At 41.8% G+C, this 12,099-nt stretch overlaps 1 protein-coding gene across 4 annotated transcripts in view; it reads right to left on the minus strand.

The window, feature by feature from the left end:
- Positions 1-725: 725 nt before the first annotated feature.
- LOC127439519 (uncharacterized) overlaps positions 726-12,099 on the minus strand; it is a 53,831-nt gene continuing 42,457 nt past the window's right edge. For 2 of the 4 annotated variants that reach the window (XM_051695687.1, XM_051695684.1), the window contains exon 2: positions 726-882. In XM_051695687.1, coding sequence (XP_051551647.1) covers positions 839-882 — 44 coding nt within the window. In that variant the 3' untranslated portion in view covers positions 726-838. Of the gene's footprint in view, positions 883-7,161; positions 7,319-12,099 lie in introns of those variants that run through there. The other 2 variants (XM_051695685.1, XM_051695683.1) reach the window with 1 other exon arrangement.

The following is a 12,099-nucleotide window of genomic DNA, read 5'->3' on the forward strand; positions in this document are numbered from 1 at the left end:
TCAATGGTAGCCTTCTCTATGAGATTTCCAGCGTGTTGCCACTTGGCCCCTGGAAAGCTATCCACTTGTAAATCTGGGTACTGGAATGAGGGAAGCCTATGAAGATTGGAGTCGCCAATTATTACGAATCTCTTTCTCAGTGTTAAACTCCAATCGAATAACTTTCTACCCGTATTGACGTGCCTGATTGGACGACCAATCGAGCTGGGAGTCAAAGGGGCAGGGCTCAGAGCTCCAACAGAAGTTGTGTCCTCAAGCGGTGGTTGAGCCGCTAGGGGAGGGATGTAGAATACAGCTAGGTTCTCCTCGTTCCACCACCTCAGTAGGTTTCTGTGGAAATTTTGTATTTGCTTCTCCTCTCAGTCTGCTTTCGACTGGGGAGGAATGTTGAGAAACACTGTGTTCAACACGTACCACCTTCACAATAGGTTCCAAGGGGACCCTCGGATTCGGAGATGGTTCATATTCTTCGAGAAAATGTGAGAGTGGAGAACGAATTCTGTTGGAATCTCCTGAGTGTTCAGAAAACAACACTGCGCTAGAGTGTTGAGAAGAGTCAGAAGTAGCGGCACAGCGTTGTGCGGGGGGTAAAGGAGAATCAATTCAATTCTCTTCCCCCAAATTAACTAACTCCCGAGGTGACCCATCCCGCCGTGGAGTGGACACTACATCACATTCACTCTGGTGATGTGTGTCCCTCACAAGGATGAGCTGGTCACCTTCAAGAGCCTCGGACTGGTGTGTATGCGTTTTCCTAATCCTTTGTTTTTGTGGTGACATCGCTCGAGCCTGTATGGGCTGGAGCGCTGGTTGCGGTCCCACGGGAGACAATTCCCTTTCAAAAGACCAGTCTCTCCGATTTGGAGGAGACTTTGACACCCCCTTCCACCAAAAGAGATGGTGAGGTTTGGACTTCAATGTGGTGTGCCCCCGCTTTCGGGCGGACCACAACTAGAGGGGTACTAACCAATGGCAGTGGAGCTGGTGCTGTTCGTGCTAGTAGTTGTGAGCCAGAGACTGCCACTTCCGCAAATGTGCGAGGTCGTGGGGACTCTGACACTTGCTCTTCAGCTATGACCAATGGTATTGCATTGGAATTCGCTTCTGATAGTTCAGCTGTAATGAAAGCCTCTGCTTGTTCAATAGTCTCAGGACTCACCCTTCCCCGAAAATTACGATCAGCCCAATTAGACGCTACTTCAAACGCCTTTGGCCAATCGGCTTGGTCCGTTTGTTCCCGGATGGCTTTAATCGTTTCGTCTATCAACGTCTCATAGTGCTGTTCTAAAATGAGCTGTGTGGTAAAAGACCAATTTTTAGCGTTACCCTCTAGCATTTGACGCACCTGATCGTTAGGAGACGCGGGGTTGACGGCCTCAATCAAAATGCCAGTCAACCTTTGAAAAGTAATCGGTTGGTTATCTTGAATCTTTGTAGTGACTTTCCCCAAATGGTGAACTAAACGGATCAAATCATACATGCGTTTGATTGTTGCTTTAAGCTTAGGGGGTGCAGGAATGTGTGTGGTGCTACGTAACAATCGTTGTTTTAAATTGTTAAACTTTCCCCCTCCAACCTCCCTTTCTTGGGGGAAATGGCGTGCAAATCTGTCCCTTTCAAAAGTGCGTGGGTGAGTTCCTCTGTCCAGAGAAACTTCAACATCACGGAAACGTCCCCCGTGATTCACAAAAGAAACAGATTTTATTCTGCGAGCAGAGGAAGAATGAGAAGGAAAAGTATTGGAAGTTGCTCGGTTCCTGAGATTTTGAGTAGAAACTGAATCAAACTCAGAAGGGTCATTATATTGCTGAGGAACATCCTCCTCAGAAAGAGCATCTTGCTCAACAAAAAATTCACGCTCTGCGTGGTTCTCAATTTCAGCATCAACATTAGACGCAGTGGCAAACTGTGTGCGCTTTGCTCTATTGCGTTGACGCTTTATTTGGTGTCTATTGGGAGGTCTGTATGGACCTACAACCTCAGAGTGCTGATCAGGGTGGAAAGTAGAGACTGAACGAGAAGAACCAAGCCTGGCACTTTCTCGGGACACTGGTACTCGACCTGGACGGGAATACTCATGTTGCCAATTCAAATCTCTGTATTGTGTATTCATAAACTCACGTGCACGAAAACGTGCATTTGTTTGTTTGTTAAACAATTTGTTGTCACGTCTTGCACGTAAACGTGCATTTGTATTCTTTTCTTGGTCGTGTGAGTCATAATTAAACTCATTTGCACGAAAACGTGCAGTTGTATTCTTCATTGAAGCATCAAATCTGTAGTTTGGTGATGTATCAGTGAGTCTAATACGAGGACGCGGCGCCAAACGCTGTCTCTCGCGCCTCGAAAAAACATCCATCCTAAACGCACACCAAACTCAGCAAAAAACTCCAAAAACAAAACAAACTGTACCGTTCAAGTCTTGTGCGACGTTTCGGTACTAAACTGTACCTTCCTCAGGCTGACTTGAACGAAATTAAATCACAAAACTGACTAAAAATGTCCAAAAGATCACTTTATATGCGCAGACAATTCGCTGAGCATCCGAATCACGCGGCGCGCTGTCCTCAAATGCGTGCTGTGTGCATGAGCCTGCAGCGCGCTCTCTCTATGTGTGTGTGTGTGTGTGTATGTGTGCGACACTGTTATAAAATCAGAACAATTAAGCTCAATTATATACAAACTGTGTGAATAAACAAAGCGAAATGAAGGAATATTCTTTACATTTGTGAAAACAAATGGAATTCAAGCCCAAATTAGTATAAAATAAAATATTAAAGATGATATTCACTAATTGTGTGATTCTGTCGGGTCAATAGTGACGCACCAACATAAGCCATATATGGAGTAGAATTCTCCTCCCGTGTATCAAAAACACTCAAAGAACCTTTGATGTCAAATTAAACAAACGAACCGATCATCACATGAACATTCAAATAACCAGTCCAGCGATGAGCAATCAAGATCTTTTTTCCTAAATCTCCTGTAATAAACTGTGTTTGTGTATATTGAATTTGTAAACTAACAAAAAAAAGGTTTTTTTGAAAAAAGTTATGAAGATGAAGAAATTATCAATGTAAATGAGTATATATGAATCATGTATATTTATTTATAAGTAAAAGGTATCTCTATTCCTAAAATAAATTTTGAAATCACACAAATGTATGTTTGTGTATATAAATTATGTATGTGATTTGTGTGTGTACATATAAGAGAGTGTGTGTGTGTGTGTGTATATATATGTACGTGTGTGTGTGTGTGCAAATAAACACACAGAGAGAGACACACACTTAATTATGGGAATAAGTAAAACTGGAAATACCCAACCCAATCCAAACCATACAATAAAATTGTTGAAGGGAATAAAATAAAAACCGAAAAAAAACTGTGCCATGACCCAATCCCAACCCCGAGCAGGCCCAAAGCTCAGAGAGGGAGGCACGGGCTGGATTAGGAAAATGTAAAAATCCAAGGCCTGGGTCCAATAAAGGGCCCAGGCCTGGTTGTGCACAGTCCTTCCCTCAACTGACCACTAAGAGCCCACCCAAGAGCGGGAAAGGGACACAACTACAGCTGTTAGTATAATAAAATAAAATAAAATAAAATAAATACATCCCAAAGGGGGGTATTATTGTAAGGGTACCCCAGGTTAGGTTTAGGAGCTGATGTGGGTATTGCTCTAAGGGTTATTAAGGTTAGGTTTAGGGGCTGGTAGGGTAACCAAGGTTAGGTTTAGGGGCTAGTGTGGGTATTATTCTAAGGGTAATTAAGGTTAGGTTTAGGGGTTGGTGTAGATGTGGTTGTAGAAAATAGAAATATGTGATCATTTAGACCACATTCAAAGGAAAGAAGGAGAATATAAAAGAAAAAAAAATATAATTGACTCATCAGAATTACATCTCATTAAGACCTCTCGGGTAGAGGGTATCCAAGCGTGTGATCCATGTCCTCTCAGCTCTAAGGCGGTCCTGTAATGACCAGAGGGGATTCGCTTGGAGTCCCGTCGCCCTGAGGGCCGCAAGACCGTGAACCAAAAAATGCTGAACCACATGTCTACGCTTCTCAATTTTGTGTACAATATTGTGGGCATGCTGGTAGATGCGGACACGTAGCTCATTTTTGGTTTGGCCCACATACTGTCTGCGGCATTTGAGACAAAAAATTAAATAGACACAATTACTTGTTCGGTGGGACAAAGGCTGTGGCAGTTGAAATATTTGTTTTGTAGATTTACTCATTACCCAACGTAAAGAAACAAAATATTTACATTTATCCCTTGGGCCTTTTGGTAAAGGTGAATATAATTTACTATGAACTAAAGTGTCCAAAAGATTTTTGTTGCGTTTGTAGGCCGCAATGGGCTTATGGTGTTGGAGATAAGGTGTGGGTGTGAGAAATTTAAGGAAGTTAGATTTTGACGCTAAATTGAGTTGAACACTTTGGCTAGAAAAATGTGTCACTAAAGGAATGATTTTGTTTCTGGGATGTGGATCTGTCGTAGGGAGCACTTTGGGTTGGTTAAAAGTTTTGAGCATCCTACGAAGGAATGATCTCGAGTAACCGCGTTGTTTTAAGGCAGAGAATAAAGTTTTGGTAGCAGAAAGGAAAAAAGTCTGTTCTGTGCAAATTCTGTGAAATCTCAACAATTGAGATTTCACAATCCCTTTGAATGTGTGTTTGGGGTGAAAACTGTGCTTATGAAGAAGTGAGTGTGTGTCGGTTTCCTTGAAATAAACTCTGAAGTCCAACCGACCCGTTTCCTGAAATTTAGGACCCTTATAGGAAACCACATCCAGAAAATTGACCTCTTGTAGATCAATCATAAACTTAATCTTAATGGAACTCTGATGTGTGTTTAAATGTTGTGTAAACGTCATAAATTCATCCTTGGAGTACGTCCAGACACCCCAGATATCATCCAGAAAACGAAAATATGCAAACGGTTTTAAAGGAAAGGAAGAGAGAGCCGATTCCTCCCAGTCGGCCATAAAGATGTTGGCATACGAGGGGGCAAATTTCTTCCCCATTGCCGTGCCTTTAATTTGTAGATAGAATTTCGAATCAAACTCAAAATCGTTTTTTGTTAAATTAATTTCCAATAACTTCAAAATATATTCATCCGGCCTTTTTGGGTCCGGGAATTTACTCATACATTTCTTAACAGCTTCCAAGCCGACTTTAGTCTCAATATTAGTATACAAACTGTCAATGTCAATGGTAAAAAGAAAAGCATTAGGAGGAATTTGTAAACGGCCAATTTTAGAAATAAAATCATAAGTGTCTTTTAGATAACTGGGGTGTTTCTGTGAAATGGGATTTAAAAAATACTCGATGTACTCAGCAACAAAATACGTTTCGCTATTGCAGTCAGACACAATAGGTCTGCCAGGGGGAATTTTAAACGGAACACTCCAATTTTTGGGTTCTTTATGTATTTTAGGTAATAAATAGAATCTCCTGGGTCTCGGCGGACCATTTCCCAGGAGATACTCTTTTTGGCGCCCACTAATAATTTTCTTTGAGTACATTTCTTCTAATATCTCTGAAATTAAATTAATAGTCTGTAAATAAATAGGTTTCTCCAACGGACGATAATGTTCAACAACTGTTAGTTGCCTCTGTCCCTCCCGAACATACTGGTCTCTATCTAAGATGACAACCGCATTCCCCTTATCTGCGGGCTTGATAACAATATTGTTGTTATTTTGAAGTTCACGTAACGCTTTCTTTTCTCCTCTGGACAAATTAGGTTCTGCTCTATGACCCCAGTGCAAATGGCGATACGCATAATTATCAGCCCTAATAATTTGGGCTATCTGTTTCGGGAGACTGGAGAGAGCCGGTGTCCAGTCAGAGCCATGCGTGAAAGGAAGTTTATGTTTTTGACTCTTCTTGCCCTCAAAAAATGTTTCTAATTTCAACCTACGATGGTAGGACTGCATGTCTTTTAACAATTCTTTTTTCTGAGTTTTAAGGCCTAAGGGGGTGGGAATGAAAGAGAGACCTTTCAAAAGAACAGAATTTTGCTCTGAAGTGAGCACAAACGACTCCGAAAGATTGATAATGAGCTTATGGGGTCCCATTGTTGGGCTGTCACTGGCTATAAGTTTAAATGGGTCGCCCAATGTGCTAACATGGCCTTAGCGGTCATTGACCTCCAGTGGATGCCGTCATCGTCCACTTGAAACTGAGCCGTTGGGAGCAACGGAATAAATTTCATGTTCTTTTTGATGTGTCCATTAATGTGTTCCAACATGAGTTGTTCTTCCATAGGAAGAGTCCTGGAAAAATTGATAAGAGGACAAAACAACTCTGTATCCGGCAAACGCTGTTTGACCGCTCTGTATGCCCTCTGCATTTCCGTAATTGCTGTCATTCTGTACCGTTGCCGTCTGTTGTTCAAACCAAATGACAGAATAATCTTTTCAGGCTTAACCTCAATGGTAGCCTTCTCTATGAGATTTCCAGCGTGTTGCCACTTGGCCCCTGGAAAGCTATCCACTTGTAAATCTGGGTACTGGAATGAGGGAAGCCTATGAAGATTGGAGTCGCCAATTATTACGAATCTCTTTCTCAGTGTTAAACTCCAATCGAATAACTTTCTACCCGTATTGACGTGCCTGATTGGACGACCAATCGAGCTGGGAGTCAAAGGGGCAGGGCTCAGAGCTCCAACAGAAGTTGTGTCCTCAAGCGGTGGTTGAGCCGCTAGGGGAGGATGTAGAATACAGCTAGGTTCTCCTCGTTCCACCACCTCAGTAGGTTTCTGTGGAAATTTTGTATTTGCTTCTCCTCTCAGTCTGCTTTCGACTGGGGAGGAATGTTGAGAAACACTGTGTTCAACACGTACCACCTTCACAATAGGTTCCAAGGGGACCCTCGGATTCGGAGATGGTTCATATTCTTCGAGAAAATGTGAGAGTGGAGAACGAATTCTGTTGGAATCTCCTGAGTGTTCAGAAAACAACACTGCGCTAGAGTGTTGAGAAGAGTCAGAAGTAGCGGCACAGCGTTGTGCGGGGGGTAAAGGAGAATCAATTCAATTCTCTTCCCCCAAATTAACTAACTCCCGAGGTGACCCATCCCGCCGTGGAGTGGACACTACATCACATTCACTCTGGTGATGTGTGTCCCTCACAAGGATGAGCTGGTCACCTTCAAGAGCCTCGGACTGGTGTGTATGCGTTTTCCTAATCCTTTGTTTTTGTGGTGACATCGCTCGAGCCTGTATGGGCTGGAGCGCTGGTTGCGGTCCCACGGGAGACAATTCCCTTTCAAAAGACCAGTCTCTCCGATTTGGAGGAGACTTTGACACCCCCTCCACCAAAAGAGATGGTGAGGTTTGGACTTCAATGTGGTGTGCCCCCGCTTTCGGGCGGACCACAACTAGAGGGGTACTAACCAATGGCAGTGGAGCTGGTGCTGTTCGTGCTAGTAGTTGTGAGCCAGAGACTGCCACTTCCGCAAATGTGCGAGGTCGTGGGGACTCTGACACTTGCTCTTCAGCTATGACCAATGGTATTGCATTGGAATTCGCTTCTGATAGTTCAGCTGTAATGAAAGCCTCTGCTTGTTCAATAGTCTCAGGACTCACCCTTCCCCGAAAATTACGATCAGCCCAATTAGACGCTACTTCAAACGCCTTTGGCCAATCGGCTTGGTCCGTTTGTTCCCGGATGGCTTTAATCGTTTCGTCTATCAACGTCTCATAGTGCTGTTCTAAAATGAGCTGTGTGGTAAAAGACCAATTTTTAGCGTTACCCTCTAGCATTTGACGCACCTGATCGTTAGGAGACGCGGGGTTGACGGCCTCAATCAAAATGCCAGTCAACCTTTGAAAAGTAATCGGTTGGTTATCTTGAATCTTTGTAGTGACTTTCCCCAAATGGTGAACTAAACGGATCAAATCATACATGCGTTTGATTGTTGCTTTAAGCTTAGGGGGTGCAGGAATGTGTGTGGTGCTACGTAACAATCGTTGTTTTAAATTGTTAAACTTTCCCCCTCCAACCTCCCTTTCTTGGGGGAAATGGCGTGCAAATCTGTCCCTTTCAAAAGTGCGTGGGTGAGTTCCTCTGTCCAGAGAAACTTCAACATCACGGAAACGTCCCCGTGATTCACAAAAGAAACAGATTTTATTCTGCGAGCAGAGGAAGAATGAGAAGGAAAAGTATTGGAAGTTGCTCGGTTCCTGAGATTTTGAGTAGAAACTGAATCAAACTCAGAAGGGTCATTATATTGCTGAGGAACATCCTCCTCAGAAAGAGCATCTTGCTCAACAAAAAATTCACGCTCTGCGTGGTTCTCAATTTCAGCATCAACATTAGACGCAGTGGCAAACTGTGTGCGCTTTGCTCTATTGCGTTGACGCTTTATTTGGTGTCTATTGGGAGGTCTGTATGGACCTACAACCTCAGAGTGCTGATCAGGGTGGAAAGTAGAGACTGAACGAGAAGAACCAAGCCTGGCACTTTCTCGGGACACTGGTACTCGACCTGGACGGGAATACTCATGTTGCCAATTCAAATCTCTGTATTGTGTATTCATAAACTCACGTGCACGAAAACGTGCATTTGTTTGTTTGTTAAACAATTTGTTGTCACGTCTTGCACGTAAACGTGCATTTGTATTCTTTTCTTGGTCGTGTGAGTCATAATTAAACTCATTTGCACGAAAACGTGCAGTTGTATTCTTCATTGAAGCATCAAATCTGTAGTTTGGTGATGTATCAGTGAGTCTAATACGAGGACGCGGCGCCAAACGCTGTCTCTCGCGCCTCGAAAAAAACATCCATCCTAAACGCACACCAAACTCAGCAAAAAACTCCAAAAACAAAACAAACTGTACCGTTCAAGTCTTGTGCGACGTTTCGGTACTAAACTGTACCTTCCTCAGGCTGACTTGAACGAAATTAAATCACAAAACTGACTAAAAATGTCCAAAAGATCACTTTATATGCGCAGACAATTCGCTGAGCATCCGAATCACGCGGCGCGCTGTCCTCAAATGCGTGCTGTGTGCATGAGCCTGCAGCGCGCTCTCTCTATGTGTGTGTGTGTGTGTGTGTATGTGTGCGACGCTGTTATAAAATCAGAACAATTAAGCTCAATTATATACAAACTGTGTGAATAAACAAAGCGAAATGAAGGAATATTCTTTACATTTGTGAAAACAAATGGAATTCAAGCCCAAATTAGTATAAAATAAAATATTAAAGATGATATTCACTAATTGTGTGATTCTGTCGGGTCAATAGTGACGCACCAACATAAGCCATATATGGAGTAGAATTCTCCTCCCGTGTATCAAAAACACTCAAAGAACCTTTGATGTCAAATTAAACAAACGAACCGATCATCACATGAACATTCAAATAACCAGTCCAGCGATGAGCAATCAAGATCTTTTTTCCTAAATCTCCTGTAATAAACTGTGTTTGTGTATATTGAATTTGTAAACTAACAAAAAAAAGGTTTTTTTGAAAAAAGTTATGAAGATGAAGAAATTATCAATGTAAATGAGTATATATGAATCATGTATATTTATTTATAAGTAAAAGGTATCTCTATTCCTAAAATAAATTTTGAAATCACACAAATGTATGTTTGTGTATATAAATTATGTATGTGATTTGTGTGTGTACATATAAGAGAGTGTGTGTGTGTGTGTGTATATATATGTACGTGTGTGTGTGTGTGCAAATAAACACACAGAGAGAGACACACACTTAATTATGGGAATAAGTAAAACTGGAAATACCCAACCCAATCCAAACCATACAATAAAATTGTTGAAGGGAATAAAATAAAAACCGAAAAAAAACTGTGCCATGACCCAATCCCAACCCCGAGCAGGCCCAAAGCTCAGAGAGGGAGGCACGGGCTGGATTAGGAAAATGTAAAAATCCAAGGCCTGGGTCCAATAAAGGGCCCAGGCCTGGTTGTGCACAGTCCTTCCCTCAACTGACCACTAAGAGCCCACCCAAGAGCGGGAAAGGGACACAACTACAGCTGTTAGTATAATAAAATAAAATAAAATAAAATAAATACATCCCAAAGGGGGTATTATTGTAAGGGTACCCCAGGTTAGGTTTAGGAGCTGATGTGGGTATTGCTCTAAGGGTTATTAAGGTTAGGTTTAGGGGCTGGTAGGGTAACCAAGGTTAGGTTTAGGGGCTAGTGTGGGTATTATTCTAAGGGTAATTAAGGTTAGGTTTAGGGGTTGGTGTAGATGTGGTTGTAGAAAATAGAAATATGTGATCATTTAGACCACATTCAAAGGAAAGAAGGAGAATATAAAAGAAAAAAAATATAATTGACTCATCAGAATTACATCTCATTAAGACCTCTCGGGTAGAGGGTATCCAAGCGTGTGATCCATGTCCTCTCAGCTCTAAGGCGGTCCTGTAATGACCAGAGGGGATTCGCTTGGAGTCCCGTCGCCCTGAGGGCCGCAAGACCGTGAACCAAAAAATGCTGAACCACATGTCTACGCTTCTCAATTTTGTGTACAATATTGTGGGCATGCTGGTAGATGCGGACACGTAGCTCATTTTTGGTTTGGCCCACATACTGTCTGCGGCATTTGAGACAAAAAATTAAATAGACACAATTACTTGTTCGGTGGGACAAAGGCTGTGGCAGTTGAAATATTTGTTTTGTAGATTTACTCATTACCCAACGTAAAGAAACAAAATATTTACATTTATCCCTTGGGCCTTTTGGTAAAGGTGAATATAATTTACTATGAACTAAAGTGTCCAAAAGATTTTTGTTGCGTTTGTAGGCCGCAATGGGCTTATGGTGTTGGAGATAAGGTGTGGGTGTGAGAAATTTAAGGAAGTTAGATTTTGACGCTAAATTGAGTTGAACACTTTGGCTAGAAAAATGTGTCACTAAAGGAATGATTTTGTTTCTGGGATGTGGATCTGTCGTAGGGAGCACTTTGGGTTGGTTAAAAGTTTTGAGCATCCTACGAAGGAATGATCTCGAGTAACCGCGTTGTTTTAAGGCAGAGAATAAAGTTTTGGTAGCAGAAAGGAAAAAAAGTCTGTTCTGTGCAAATTCTGTGAAATCTCAACAATTGAGATTTCACAATCCCTTTGAATGTGTGTTTGGGGTGAAAACTGTGCTTATGAAGAAGTGAGTGTGTGTCGGTTTCCTTGAAATAAACTCTGAAGTCCAACCGACCCGTTTCCTGAAATTTAGGACCCTTATAGGAAACCACATCCAGAAAATTGACCTCTTGTAGATCAATCATAAACTTAATCTTAATGGAACTCTGATGTGTGTTTAAATGTTGTGTAAACGTCATAAATTCATCCTTGGAGTACGTCCAGACACCCCAGATATCATCCAGAAAACGAAAATATGCAAACGGTTTTAAAGGAAAGGAAGAGAGAGCCGATTCCTCCCAGTCGGCCATAAAGATGTTGGCATACGAGGGGGCAAATTTCTTCCCCATTGCCGTGCCTTTAATTTGTAGATAGAATTTCGAATCAAACTCAAAATCGTTTTTTGTTAAATTAATTTCCAATAACTTCAAAATATATTCATCCGGCCTTTTTGGGTCCGGGAATTTACTCATACATTTCTTAACAGCTTCCAAGCCGACTTTAGTCTCAATATTAGTATACAAACTGTCAATGTCAATGGTAAAAAGAAAAGCATTAGGAGGAATTTGTAAACGGCCAATTTTAGAAATAAAATCATAAGTGTCTTTTAGATAACTGGGGTGTTTCTGTGAAATGGGATTTAAAAAATACTCGATGTACTCAGCAACAAAATACGTTTCGCTATTGCAGTCAGACACAATAGGTCTGCCAGGGGGAATTTTAAACGGAACACTCCAATTTTTGGGTTCTTTATGTATTTTAGGTAATAAATAGAATCTCCTGGGTCTCGGCGGACCATTTCCCAGGAGATACTCTTTTTGGCGCCCACTAATAATTTTCTTTGAGTACATTTCTTCTAATATCTCTGAAATTAAATTAATAGTCTGTAAATAAATAGGTTTCTCCAACGGACGATAATGTTCAACAACTGTTAGTTGCCTCTGTCCCTCCCGAACATACTGGTCTCTATCTAAGATGACAACCGC

The sequence above is a fragment of the Myxocyprinus asiaticus genome, unplaced genomic scaffold (assembly GCF_019703515.2).
Source record: "Myxocyprinus asiaticus isolate MX2 ecotype Aquarium Trade unplaced genomic scaffold, UBuf_Myxa_2 HiC_scaffold_70, whole genome shotgun sequence".
Taxonomy (NCBI): Eukaryota; Metazoa; Chordata; class Actinopteri; order Cypriniformes; family Catostomidae; genus Myxocyprinus; species Myxocyprinus asiaticus.